The following is a 15,793-nucleotide window of genomic DNA, read 5'->3' on the forward strand; positions in this document are numbered from 1 at the left end:
TATAAAAACAGCTTCACGGAAACTCGGAGTTCTGAACAAGGTGCGGCGCTTTTTCACGCCACAACAACTGTGCCTGTTGTACAAAACACAGGTACGGTCTTGCGTGGAATATTGCTCGCACCTTTGGGATGGCTCCGCTAAGTACCTACTTGAGGCCTTGGACCGGTTGCAGCGACGTGCCGTACCTTACCGTACGTGAACCTTTACAATTGCACCGTGAGATAGCAGCACTGAGCGCTTTCTATCGACTGTATCACGGCGAGTGCTCTGAGGAATTATTCTCTCTAATTCCTGCTTCCCCCTTCCTTTTTAAGTCCACGCGAGCTGGTTCTCGTTGTCACCGCCTAACTGTGACATCAATTTCATCGCGAACAAAGAAATTTGGCAACTTCTTCCTTTGTCGCACTTCCAAAAAATGGAATTCCTTACCAGCTCACGTGTTCCTCTCCTCTTACGACCCGGGTTCCTTCAAACGAGGCGTGAAGAGGCATCTTGCGGGCCGGCAAGGCGAAGGCGGCTAGTGCAGAACGTTTTTCCCGTCTGTACTAGCCGTCGTCGCGTTTGGACTCTACTACCACTTACCATCAGGTGGAGTAGAGTCATTTGCCCTCCCGGCGAATATAAAAAAAAAAAAAAAATCTCGTACTTTACGATGAAGGAAAACATCTTGAGGAAACCTGCATGTGTCTAATATTACTGAAATTCTGCCACATGTGTATGCCACTAACCCGCATTGGAGCAGCGTGGTGAAATAAGCTCCATATCTTCTCCTCAAAAAGGGAGAGGAGGCCTTAGCTCAGCAGTGGGACATTCACAGGCTGTTACTCTAATCGTACTTCAAAAAAGCAAGCGAGTTTTCAGTTATACCTGGAGCCATTCTACTAACAAACTGTCCCTTTATCGCAATCGAAGTGTAATCATTCCTGTTAATCAGTTTTCCTATTATTTAATTATCGACTTTTGTTATAAAAGTTAATAATTAAGTTAACTTTTGCCGTTACGGTATATGTTAATATCATATCAGTTCGGTTCAAATCCGAATAAATATAAGAAAGTTGGAATGGTATTGAATCGGAAACGTATCGTAATCGTTACAGATTTATAGAATTGGCCCCTGACTATACAGATACTAACATATTATCTTTAATAAATATTATACAAATAGCTGCTCTGCTAAGTTTCACTTGCATAGCCTTTGTTAGTCGTAGCTCAGCCCCCGTAGGTCGTGGTATGGTATTGTTTAGTCTATAACCCTTTTTATAATAAAAAAATATTACTCAAATCGAAGTTTAGTGCGTTTAAACAAACGAAATATATTTTTTTTTAGTATAGTTACAATAAACATTATACTGTTATTTTGAAAATGATCTTTAAATCGTTAAATATAAAGCATCTTTTCGCGTGCGTCCGTTTTTCTGCTTACTTATAATAATATTGACTATGCCAATTTCATTACAGTGGATAAAGTTTGTAATCAAGACGTTAAGTGAACTATTGCACTAAATAAAAAAAAAGAGATATTCGATTTAAGAATTAATAACCTACTAAAAATAATTGTTTCCAAAATATCGATACATAAAAAAAAGTGTGAAACCATGCGAGGTGTAATTATGGTCCTAATAAAAGTCAATGAGTTTTTTGGAGTAATGTTTAAAAAAAAAAAGAATAATCAATTAACTAATTTCTAATCTATACTTAATATTATAAATGCGAAAGTTACTCTGTTTCTCTGTTACGCTGTCACAGCTAAACCACTAAATCTATTTAGCACCTGCAGTGAGAAACCGCAGGCGAATATTCGCAGTTTATATTGTAAAAGTAAAAAAATACTTACACCTAAGCTTAAAGTAACTTCAAAACAAAATATTTTCCACATTCTTTTACGAAAGGGAAAGAAAATTTGTTCTTGGATGCGAAAAAGAAAATGCAATAATGCAGTATACGCATTACAAAGCTCATTTTTCATAGCTTAACGCGGATTTTACTTTGAAGTATTTTGTATCCTTTAAGACTTTACAAGCTAAATAAGAACAATGGACAATAGAAATTGCAATGTAAAAAAAATGAATATCTAATAATCTCATTGACTTTTTAAGATATTTTGTCATCTAATCTTTAATCTTTTTGTCATGTAATCTTTTTTTTAATTTCGTTATCTTAAGTTATGTTGCTTTATATTGTTTTCAGTTAACATAATTTTTCATTACATATTTATTTATGAAATCTCCATAAGTGTTTTTAGTAACTTTTTTTTTGTATTATTTTGAGTTACTCAATTTTTTGATTTTATTAATTAATCTTAGAAATATCTCAAATTTGAAAAGTTCCACAAATAATAAACTATCGAAATTGATTTACTGTTTATGTACATTAAGTTAAGTTAAACGTAGAATATTGTACATAATGTAGAATTACAAAAATATACATATAATATATATATATATACATATATGGATGCGGAAGGCGGAGGGCAGGGAGCTTTAGCGCACCTTGGGAGAGGCCTATGTTCAGCAGTGGACAACGATTGGCTGTTGATTGATTGATTGATTGACATATAATACGATGAGAGAGCTTGTATTATTTATTACTATGTTTATTTATACGAAGCTTCTCTTTGATCGTGATGAGAGTGAAATTTCAGGCAAACCAAAAATTTACTGCTATCACGCATCTAAAAAAATCATCAATTTTTGCCGATTATAGGGTATTGTTCCATTCCTAACATCACCAATGCATCACCAACCTTGGGTACTAACATGTCATGTCCCTTGTGCCCGTAGTTACATTGGTTCACTCACCCTTCAAACCGGAACACAACTATACTAATTATTGCTGTTTGGCGGTAGAATATCGGATATGAGAGTGGTACCTACGCAGTAATAGTACCACCAAGCAATTTCCTAGTTTTTCTCAGGTCTGATATGTTTATTTCCGAACCGGTGTTATATTTATTTGTCAGTCAATAGCTAGTATTGAATGAATAACAAAAATTTTATAAAGGCAAAATTTTGAAGTTTTTTTTTTTTGGGAAAAAATATATTTTATTTCACGGATCAAAGGAACAATGACGTGCGTACGTGACGTTCGACGATCACGTTTTGGCGTTTTTGCATGGTTAGTTTACAAACGACAAACTATACTCATTGTCTCGGAAAGTCAAACTAGTCAAAATTAAGTGAATTAAGTTTTCACATATTAATAATATATAATAATATCCTGGGACATTATTCACACATGGCCATCTGATTCCAAATTAAGCAGAGCTTGTACTATGGAGACCAGACAACTGTTATACTACATATACTACTGTATTTTGTAAATACATACTTATATAGATAATTACACTCAGGCCAAACAGACATGTTCATGCACAAAAATGTCTGTCTTGGGTGGGAATCGAACATACAACCTTCGGCGTGAAAGGCAAGTATCTACCAACCACGCCAACCGGCTCGTCAAATACAATAATGATGATTTCCTTAAATGCACTTGAAATTTCGTTTCAAATTATCATAAGATGGATCCTGACTCATGGAGCTATTTTATGTTCTAACACAATAACGCCTTAGTTAAGCAGCACTGCTAATTAATTTAAATCACACACAAATAATATCAAGCTAAAAATAATAAAATATTTTCGCAGCATAAAATTTGTAAAGTAAAACCAGTATAAAAATGTTGCCAGAACGTTAATATTAGATTACATTGACTCAAAATTCATCGCCACGTTTAAGCAATATTCAAATAATACCTTACATAAAACAATGGCGTCGTTCTAGGCAATAGAAAATGTTTTATCAAATTGCTTCTTACCTCCTCCATTTCTGTAGCACAGGTAAGGGAATCGCCAGACATTCCCAAGTCCGACGGCGTATCCCAGACATGCCAATATGAATTCCAGCGGTCGTCCCCACGCTGCTCGCTCGGGAGTATCGTTCAAGGCAGTATCATTGCTGTTTTCCGGCAGATTGCCTTTGGTCTTTACCTAGTAGAAAATATATTTTCAGTATTAAAATTAACATTCCTTGCTTAGTTTTTTTTTTAGTAAAATTTACTGTTTTCCTAAATGATAAGATGTTTGCTAGTTGATTTTATTTTGCTACAAAGATTATTTTTGAACGAACTAATTTCGAACGGACATATTTTATCTATGTAAAGTATGATACAGATGATTTAAAGTGACTCGATGGCTGTTAACCACAGATTTTTTCATTATTCTCAAGTCTTTAAGTGTAATTAGTGTGTCCTATTATTATTGATCTCATTTACCAAATGTACCAAGTATATGTTGATTATTTAAGCATGTTAAAATTGTAGGCCTTATTACCCTACCATAGTATAATAAGGCCTACTAACAAGGTTTTTCAAAATGCTTAATTTTGTTTTTGTTTACAGCAGAATTTGATTAAAAATTAAATTTTATTAAAAATTAAAATTAGTTGATTTCGTTTAACAGTTTTTGATTTATTTCAAATCTCCCTTAGGTAGGGTTTAATATCCGCATCTACCTTATTACATTGTAGGTGGTTGGCATAACATGATAACAGCGCACTTGGAAATAAGACGATGAAGATGGTCTTCAGGCTATTACATACATTAAAAATGGTAAAAATTTTAAATACAATCGCTAAGTATCATCCGCTTTTTATAAACTTTTTTTTTTGAGAACTGCTCGTATAAAGTTATGTTTTTAAGGTTTTGATATATCTTTAGAATCCTAACATCATGTCGAATGACACTGGCTGTATTTTTTTATTTGTTTTGTTTTTTATGTTTTTCACGTGTCAAGTTTATTTTTTAATTTTTGATATTGTCATAATTGTTTATTTATATTTTGACTATCGATGGATAAGTATTGTGATTTCATATTGAATAAAGAAATTTGAATATTTTGTTGATAAATATAATTTAATTCAAATTATTTAAATATGCTTATGATTTCTATTAACTTTTGAGTTTTTTTGTGATTGTTATCTAACGACGTACTTACGACGACTTTATTATAGATAATATCTGGACCGCGTCTAAAGATAAATACCACTAACACATCATTTATTACTGATTGCTTAGGAGCTTAGCTAACAATATATTTTTGAACAAGATCGTTATAATGTGTTTGACCCTAAATAGTTACTTAAAGTATTAATTTGAATAAAGTAGATTCTTGCTAACTTAATCCCATCAAACAATTGAATAATTATTTTAATTTAAATGCAAATTCCGTTTCAATTGCTATGGGCTCAATGGAGATGCCAACTTCGATTCACTTTGCCGTTCTTCAAATAATATTATGCAGAAGTTGTCGTTTAGACATTAAGAAACGAGACTAGCTACAGTTGCTCTTTAGTATTCAGAGCGTTGTTTATATATTTCATTATTTAAATGTTAAATACATTTCATTATTTTTATTCTCTTACCATTATATAAAGCGATATAATTATGTTATAATTATACATATAAATATTCGAAAATGTGAATGTAATAAAAGGATGTAGCTTAATAGAATAAAGTCAAATCAAATCAAATCAACAGCCAATAAAGAGAATAAAGTCATTCCATCACAATTCGTGAGTTTTGTATTCTTAATATTTTGATACGAATTAACGACCACGTATGATATACTGATGGGCTATCAGCATATATATTTGCAGAACCAATGAGAGTGTTTTTCACAGTGTGTGTGTGTGTGTGTGTGTATATATGTGTGTGTGATATATTATATTACACACTGTAATAAAATATGTGAAATAAAACCGATGACGATTATATCTCAATAGTACGCCCCGTCACCGTCTTTAAATCGAAAAATCAAACAATTTATTACTACGGACAATCACAAAAAAGATATATCTACACATATAATTAAGCCGTAGATGCTGTGTATCTGTATATTGAATAAAATTATTAAAAAACAGGCAAGCGATGAAAAAGGAGTAACAGAACACGAAAATGTATTTTTTTGTTTTGCCCAAATTCCCGAAACTAGGGAACGGATTTTCATGCGGTTTGAAGAGGTAAAGGGACAAGGATATGATATCTTAGTTCCCAAGGTTGGTGGCGCATTGGCAATGTATGCGATGGTTAACATTTCTTACAATGCCAATGTCTATGGGCGTTGGTGACCACTTACTTGGAGGTGGCTCATATACCCGTACTTCTTACAGATCCTATGTCTATAGCCAGTCATGAACATTCAATGCATATTTTAAATAAAAAAATTCTAGTATTATTAAATAACGCTAAACTATTTAAAATGCACAATAAAGCGCTCTTATCGTTTAGCAAAGATCCTTTCTAGACGACTTTACGGTCAGGCACGGTAAATATAAATTTAAACGTGGGGCGTAATAGGTACATAAAATATCTAATTTGAAATTTTATTTAGTAGTATTATATTACTTATATATTTAACAAAATAAGTTGAAATAATAATATTTATTTTTATTGATATAATGTACGTGACGTAATAATACATAGCATTTTTTACATTACTCATATTTAAATCTTGTCTTATTGACAAAGGAAATAATTATAAATAATCGTCTACGTATATTAAAAGTTTATTTTAATTATTGCAAAATCGTTCAATTAAAAGCACACCTTTGATAACGTTGAACCGATTCTATAAGCATATGTGCACCTGCGCTCGGAAGTTCAGAGCTCCAGTTTGAAACAGCTACGGACTTAAAAGACACTTGTAAAATGTCCTTTATTGAGTTATATAGTTCTTACTTAAGCCGAGATGGCCCAGTGTAAAGAGTGCTTGAATCTTAACGGATGATCGTGGGTTCAAACCCTGAAACACCACTGAATTTTCATGTGCTTAATTTAAATGGAACTAACTTTTTACTTCTTAGCACGATTAATGTTGACATGCTAAGTTTTAGAAGAAGCTTGCGTAGATAGATTAGAGTCATTAGTTTGCAGGTCTAATTATATACATATAAATCATTCTTCTGTTTGTGTGTATGTCACTGAACTTAATCTTAAGCCGCTGGATCACTCATTTTCCTCGTACAAACGGAACGGAAATCTAGTTAAATTTATGAAATATTTCATATTTATTGTATTTTTGAAGAATATGAAGAATAAACTAAAAACGTTTATTATGTTATATTCAATAGTTAGTAAATTAGGTCATATAAAAACATACTGATAATAAAAAAACTATATTATATTTCATGGGATAAAAATGTATTGAAAAACTGTATGCAAAAACGAATCTTCTAAAGATTTGATTATAAGTTTTCACATCATATCTCAACGAATAATATTTTAATAAATGAATAATGACGATATCGTTACGTTTACGTTACAGTACAGCAGTGCAGACTATTTATGTGACCTGCTATTTCAATAAAATCATTTTCGTAAATAACTTGATTTTGTTATATTTTTTTTTATTTATTTCTTCTTCTCGGTCGCTAACTTCATTGTTAAAGGTCGTGTCCACTCTTATCTAGGGTCTGGGTCACGATCTCTGTGAATTTTCTCCAGTCCTTTCTATCCTCAGCTTTCCTCAGAGCTGTGGTCACTTAGAGACCTGTGAGGTTTGAAATTTAGTCCGACCATCGTGTGGGGTAGCGGCCACTTGGTCGTTTGCCCTCTACTTTGCCAAGCACTAGCTTGTCGACGCTGTCAGGCTTCCTTCGCGCTATATGACCAAAATAACGAAGGACACGCTGGTAGCAAATTATTATTAATACAAAAATATAGCTTTATTTTGAGGAATAAATGGATATCTTACGATACACCCGTGCAGAGATATACACATAAACAGTTTTTATATTTCCTCTCATATTCAGATTTATCGATAATCATATTATTCGGTGGGCCGTGCGAAGAGAATTGCACAATTTTTATAAATATAATATATTCTAAAATTAAACCTTCCTATATGTCTAAGTTATATAGATTATTATATATTTTATTAAGAAATCTCTCTTGGTATGGATTCCAAAGACTGCTAATAACAATAAAATTTTGTTTTGCAAATGCCGGTCACTAGTGTGTTTGTGATGAAAGTCATTATTATAGATAAGTTATATGCTAATCTTACCCCAGTTTTTAATTATAAGTCTTACACAATCACTCATTAACTTAACTTCATTAACTCGATGAATAAACGCTTAAATTTTTAAGCGTTTATTCTTTTTGTAATCACAAAATTTTCACTTTTATTTTCCGCAACCGCTGCCGCACGTACAAGTAGTTTCTTCAAGATGACGCGAAATCATTTTCGTCGTTAATTTATCAAACGAGATCCCAATAGTAGAAGAAGACAAATATATATATTTTGTTATAAATTGGAAAGATTTAACGTGTATTATTTGTAATTAATGTTGCAAGTATTATAAATTAAACAATATTATATACTGTAACAAAATTCTTCATCTAGTGCGTTGTTGTTTTATATTATTTAAAAGATATTTAAAATACATAATCATAATAATACAGAGCAATCGTATAACCTCTATTTATATTTAAATATTATACAAGCTAACCTGTGCGTGAAGTTCTACCATAATGATGTGTGTCGTTCGAATATATTATAATTTATTAAGGTAATTGTTTGAAATTGATTCATTTTATTACCGCCGTCATGCTTATTTCCGAAATATCAAATGGTTTCATCTTTATAGATAAAAAGTTTATTTAAACGATTACAAATCAATTAATTACAGTATTATCGAATAATTTTAATATGCAACTGTCAAAATTGCTATGAATCATTAACTGTAAATATATTTATATTTAAAACTAAGTAAGAACTAATGCTTCGTTTTGTTATATAAGTTCACGATTCGTCCATCCGTTTGTGCTTAAACATTTTTTTTATCTCAAATATGCACTTTTATAAGGATTATGATATTGAATAACATTATCGAACGGTATTTGACAAAAAATTAATTAGCTATTGCAGCTCATGCTGGCTCATACTAATATTATAAAGAGGTAAGCGTTTTATTTGTTTCTCGGTTTCACGAACTACAAATTTATGGTATGGAAATTTCATATTATTTTAGCTTATAGTCATTTTACAGTTCGGACATATAATATGTGTTACGTCAGTGTGTAGTTTTTTACACTTTGAATTTCGAACCGGTAGGTTTATAAATATCTAAGGAAAAAAGAACTTAAGTACTAGAGTAGGTTTATAAATATCTTAGAAAAAATACGCAAGGCGTGTTGCACAGTACGGGCGAATAGATAGGTTTATAAATGTTTATATCTCATTAAATAAGTTAATTCGAGATAAAATCATAGTAAGTCGGGACGGGCAGCTTTATACGGGAACTAACATTACATTTAGTCTTAGTTTAATAAGGGCTTTATTGCTAAATGCTATTTTAATTTGAAAATTTTGTACACGTGTAACAAAAAGTTGAAAATTTTGCAACTGCTTACAATTCTTAAGAGGATCAAAAAATTACGCTGCATACACATTTATAAGGTTTTAAGAATCATAGCAAAGAATATAGGACATACATTTTGAATCCAAAACCCTATTAAGTAATTGTTTCAAATAACACAATTTATTTCAGAACAGCGTCATAAATAAAAACGAGAATTTCTGTACAAGAAACAAACCAAACATTGGTGTATTAAGTGGTAGGGGTTTTCAGTAGTTTCATTTTGTACTTTGTAAGTTGGACTTTTTGTAATGTAATTATAAGGTAATAAGCGGTCCCACACCGATGACTTAGTGCCAAGCCACCAACTATAATCAGTGGTACCTTTTCCTCATGATAAGACAGAATCGCTTACACATCGTAATATCGGTGATAGCTTTGGCATTCAATTTAATCCTGTAATATAACTATTTGAAAATTGCTTATAAGAGTCTAGTTAAATAAAGTATATTTTAGAAAAATTACAAGATTATGTTATAAAAATATCCATTCATTATTAAGTGAGAATTTTTATAAAGGATTTAAGTTTTTTGTACATTTAAAATATTTGATAGTGTTTTTCTTTAAATATCGAATAGGATAAAAAGCAACCCAATAAAAAAGTAAGCTTCGTATATATATGCGATACAGAAACTCAAATGAGTGACTCAGAAACAATCGGTTACTAATGTACAACAACGATTGGTATATATAAGAACGGTAGGTATAATATTTGTACTATTTTTCTTCTTTTATTGTACTCTTCAAGTTATCTACATAATCAATTACAGTCTAAGACTAACTAATAATGACAAGACGTGTTTTTTTTATAATACAGAGGGACGGGCAATTGACCACCTGTTGGTAAGTAGGCCATTAACCGTTTCTTACATCGCCAATGCGTTAATGTGCCACCAATCTTGGGAACTAAGATGTTATATCCCTTGTGCCTCAAGTTTCACTGATTCAGACAGCATTCCAATTGGAACAACAATACCCAGACAGACTTTTACAAAGCCATACTACCAATCAAATATAGAAACAAATTAATTACTAATACAAAATAACTTTAATTTAAGTTCATTTTTACATTCCCAAGTAAGCAGTGCATTAATATTTTATCAAATAATACCTAAACAATATTTATGCTCACAACATACAACGTACGATAAATCAATCGAAATTATTAATTCCGTTGATTTATTTATTCTTAAAAATACGATAATAATATTTTCCGATAAAACTATTTGAGTAATCTTCACATAATTTTTTTATTTTTTTTTTACCTCTGCCTCGTTAGTTTTGAATTTATAAAGATTACGAAGTAATTATTATATAGCTATCATTATTAATTTAAACATAATACGCAAAAACATAAAAAAAAACTTGCCTCGTTCATAGTGTTATTTCCACCAGCCATTTTAATAAGCAGGACTCCGAATCATTAAATTCTAAACAAATATACTTTACGTGAAACATATGCACTTAAAATGAAGAGAAAACGTTAAATTTCAACACACGTACATGTCGCCGATATCTGATCCTAACTGATCGAATCGTACACCGAAATTATACTTCTTATCTCCAAAGAACTGATTAGAAACTGATAAATATGATGCAATCAACGCGATTACTTTTAACGCAAGTCTAGGATAAAGAAATTTGTGCAAATGAATGACCTCTGATGTAAACGAATTAATACGCGAGTTTGCTTGAAAAAGGAAAACAATATTGTTAAACTTCAAAAGAGATAGAGGGAGGATGTCTATATTTGTTGAAAATTGATTTTTTTTTATTGACTTAAAAAAAAGTAGGTTCATTTGGTTGTTTTGACTGTTGGTTTTTTTATTTGTTTGTTGCTTCAAAACTTCGTCGTTTGTTTGGTCGGATTCATTTTTTTTTTATTTTTGAATTTGTTTATAAATCTGAGCGAACCATTGAAATGCTGCGCCTCCTCTACTTCTACTTTGAGGTGATGGTTTGGAGTATCCACCACGATGCTTTCAGTGGTGGATACACATGTGGCGGTATTTCAGTGAAATTAGAAATTTCTTTTACCATCGAGCACGAGGAACCACAAATTAAGCAAATGAGAATTATGTGATGCTTGCCTAAGTTTGAACCCGCAGTCATCGCTTAAGATTGGATGAATCTTCACTGAACCATCTTAGCTCCGATTGGATCAAATAACTGACTAAGCCAGATCGCACAAATTGAACACCAGTTTTTTTGTTTGTTATCAATTGACAGTATTAATTAAAGTATTTAATTTCGTTCCCTCGTCACCTTTTTACCACAGAACTGCGAGGCATCGTAAAGATCTGCACCCGTAAGTAGTTGATGTATTTAAGACAAGTACGAAACGATTTGCTTTCTCGTTTCTGATACGCGCTGCTAAGGTATGGAACACCCTTCCGACCTTCGTTTTTCCCACCACCTACAATATGGGTACCTTCAAGTTAAGAGTGAATAAGCATCTTCTAGGCAAGCGCGCTCCACCTTAGACTATATCTTCACTTTCCATCAGGTTGTGATAACAGGCAAGCGCTAGCTTATATATTTAAAAAAAAGTATTAATGACCTTTGTGACTAATATATCTGATTGTTTATCGATTTTTTGTGTCACAGATCGCATTGCACTTGTTAAAAGATTAAAGTAAAATGTGTTGCACAATTTAAAATATTTCTGCTTGCTATCGTTGATAATATAAACAAATTGACATTATTACTATCGTTTACGCTAACTTTATAAGAAGGGTTTTATCTTATTATCAATTGTTTACTCTTAATAAATATCTTATGATAAATATCGCTCACTTGCGACGATAGTGTGATATCTCAAAAACCTCGATTTTACAGGAGACGATTTCTAAACTTTCAAACGATCCTATCTTTTTAAATATTGCACAGGTCATGAAATATTGTAAGAGCTTGTTTTAGATCAACTAATATTGAAACTATTTATGTAAAAGTATCATAAGTTTTCTAACAAAATAACGAAACTATCACGTTTAAAAAAATAAACAGAAAACCCACATACCCACTCTTATTTTTAATCTTACAATATGTTTTATAAGAAAAATAACACCAATTAATCTTTGAATACGAACAGTAAACAGGCTTGTCACCTTCCGAAATCTTCTTCATATATTTATTTAAAAAGGCATATGGCAATAAGCCGAGATGGCCCTGTAGTCAAAACACGTGAGTCTTAACCGATGATCGTGGGTTCAAACCCAGGCAAGTACCACTGAATTTTCATGAGCTTACTTTGTATTTATAATTCATCTTGTGCTTGACGGTGAAGGAAAACATCGTAAGGAAACCTGCCTGTGTCTAATTTCACAATTGAAATTCTGCCACGTGTGTATTCCAACAACCTGCATATGAGCAGCGTCGTTGAATTAGCTTCAAACCTTCTCCTCAAAAAAGGACAGGAGCCCTTAGCTCAGCAGTGGGACATTCACAGGCTGTTACTTTTACTTTTATGTGGCAATCTCATTTCTACCTCAATGAACCTGTGATTCGTTCCATACATAACTTTCAACATGGGTCATTTTAAAATTGTAGATTGTTAAATTCAGTATATTCAATTTGAATACATTATTATTTTCTCTTTTTGAAGTTGGTGTTCCGCTGTCATCAACTCTGACATAATTACCATTGCCTTTCAATATTTCCCAAATTCCATTAATCATTTAGAAGGTGTTGTCATTTTACGTGAATTATATTGGCTCGGCATTTCTTTGCGAGTTGGCTTAAGTTTTCGTTTAGGGATATCTTTCTTGGTGTTAGATGAACGGTAGGACTTACCACTATTTTTTTCTTTTTCCTCTGGCATTTACTTTCCTGTCTTGGTCTTTCTTTCCTTTTTCTTAGGTGTTTAAGCATCCGTTTCAATTATGCCAGGTTCGATTAAAAGTGGGGACGTTATCAATAATGGAGTTCAAAGTATAATTTTCTATGGTGGTGTCTGATTCATCTATTATATTATTTAGTATATTTTCATGTAAATATGTTATATTTGATTCGCAGGCTGACCTTTCTTGATTTTGATTGGTTGCTTGCAAATTTGCTTTAGTGCACCTCGTCGTTGAGATGTCGGTTAGTTCGTCTAAAGTAAATGTTACCTCTTGTCTTTTTTTGTACAACTTGGTAATCTGGGTCTTTCATTGAGTCATCGCTGTCTGCTAAAATGCATAAACAGCAGGGCAGGTAACTTGTTCTTTATTTGAGTTAAGTTATATTAAAGATTTTACCAACTTTCATGGAACTATGATGAAGAAGAACTACTTGAAGAGCTGCTAGACGAGCTGCTAGAGACGGGGCTTTAAGTTTGAATTGTCTCTTGATTCTTTGAAAATGGAGGATAAACACGAGTAGAATATAACAGACATATTGATGAAAACAATATCAATTTACTAACCAAATATTTTATTCACATTAGCACATTTTATAGAATCTACTTTCTGCTGGGCAAAACGGTCGGAATTTGGAATATCGGCTTCATTTTTTCTTTTTGCTAATTGTGCCATTAGTTTTGATCTCGACCCCATCTGCAAATAAAATACTAATAAAAAGTTATTGTTTAGCACATATTAACTTATAAGTGTAAATAAATTCATAACCTAATTGGAAAGTATTCCGGAATAACAACACATCAACAAATAACCCAAATCACATTTCGCTTGAAAGCAAACGTTCTATCATCTTCAATGTTACTATTCAAGTTATCACAATGTAATTTAGTATTTTTACAAGAAAAATGTGATATTCAGGACCAACCACATCATTTTTTTTCATATTTTATAAAAACACTGTGATAAAATGATACATTACATTGTCGAAAAGAAAAAAAAGGATCAAAATTATACTTACCTTTTCACTAAAAACGTGATAACTTCGACTATCAAGCTGTTCACGAAAACCGCAAGCACTTCACATTAGCACTAACAGGGGACAACTGAACTGTCATTTTCTTAAAGTCAACCAGAACGCTGAATGAGATAGTGCTACACTGTGATATTTGAGACTCTTTCTCTCATAGCTCCGTCATTTTTAGAGTAAAAAAATCACGTTTTTACAGATATATTTACTTATATAATTATAGATAATTTTACAGATGATCGCGATACGGCAATTCCGAATTTCCATAAAACCAAAAATCGATTTTTTTGAAATATCACATTGTCGTCGCAAATGGACGATATATTACTAGTTATATGGATAACTTGTATAGACACAACTATATCTCGGTTTCGAACCACAGCGTTATGATGATGGGTTTTTTTAACCTATGTAGGCGGACGGGCTAATGGGCCATCTGATGTGAAGTGGTCACCACCGCCCATAGACTTTTGTGCTGTTAGAAATATAAACCATTCCTTACATAGTCAATGCGCCAAACTTGGAACGTTATGTTCCTTGTGCCTGGTACACGCACTAGCTCGCTCACTTTTCAAGCCGGAACACAACAGTACTAAGTATAACTTGGCGGTGGAATATGTGTTGTGTGGTCAATCAGACTAGCTTGCAGAAAGTCCTACCACCAAGTATATTCAAATAAAATGAAGAATCAATTCAAATCATAGCAACAAGACAAAGGAACAATAATTGATGGAATAAGATGGAACATTGCAAGATTGAGGAGGGAGCCCAGGCAAGCACTACTGATTTTTTATGTGTTTGATATGTGTTTTTAACTGATGTCGTGAACGGCAGCGTTGTGAAATAAGCTCCAAGGCCTTTTATGAGTAGAGGAGGTCCTAGTAGGCAATTGACATGGCCATAGGCATTGACATGGATTGCTTTAATTACTTACTATATGTATCTCAAAAAAACATTCAATAAACTGTATAGATTTATTGAAATTGATTTAACGATTAAGAAATATTTCAATCGTATAAAGCAATAAAAAAAAAAACAACTTTTTTTAATACATTCAAAAAGGTTTCCATACTTCCTTACGTTATCACGTACTACTATTATAATGTATTTTGTATATTGCGTAACACTTTCCATCCGTTTGAATCTTAACAAGAGAACATCAAACAGAAATATATCTTTGATGTCAAATAACATTCGTATTTCACGCGAACGAAACCAATGAAGTGTACGGAGTGGATAAAGCGATGAAACATGATAAGTATTTGAAAATAATTTATGGAATGTTAATAAATATATTATTAAATTAAAATATTGCAATGGTACACCATTTGAATGTTAAACATCGGATGTAATTATCGTATTAAATAAATCACAACAATATTTCGTTATGATAAAATACCTCCTAGTACTATATATATGTATAAGTGCAACGCAAGCAGGGGATAGAAGAGAGTGGTGGCAGAGAGGCGATGACATTATAAGAGAGTATCATGCCGTTTGCCGTCACGACATAC

General features: G+C 32.1%; 2 protein-coding genes across 2 annotated transcripts in view; one reads left to right on the forward strand and one right to left on the reverse strand.

Annotated features, from left to right (window-relative positions):
* LOC126768908 (sodium- and chloride-dependent glycine transporter 1-like) overlaps positions 1-10,919 on the reverse strand; it is a 40,284-nt gene extending 29,365 nt beyond the window's left edge. The window contains exons 1-2 of the mRNA XM_050487320.1: positions 10,783-10,919; positions 3,814-3,985 (exon numbers count right to left, since the gene is read on the reverse strand). Of these exons, the coding sequence (XP_050343277.1) occupies positions 3,814-3,985; positions 10,783-10,812 (202 nt within the window). The 5' untranslated portion in view covers positions 10,813-10,919. The remainder of the gene's footprint in view (positions 1-3,813; positions 3,986-10,782) is intronic.
* The window catches only part of LOC126768923 (set1/Ash2 histone methyltransferase complex subunit ASH2), a 437,703-nt gene that overhangs the window by 297,970 nt on the left and 123,940 nt on the right, over positions 1-15,793 (forward strand). The gene's annotated exons all lie outside the window — the stretch shown is intronic.

The sequence above is a fragment of the Nymphalis io genome, chromosome 6 (genome assembly GCF_905147045.1).
Source record: "Nymphalis io chromosome 6, ilAglIoxx1.1, whole genome shotgun sequence".
NCBI classification, from domain to species: domain Eukaryota; kingdom Metazoa; phylum Arthropoda; class Insecta; order Lepidoptera; family Nymphalidae; genus Nymphalis; species Nymphalis io.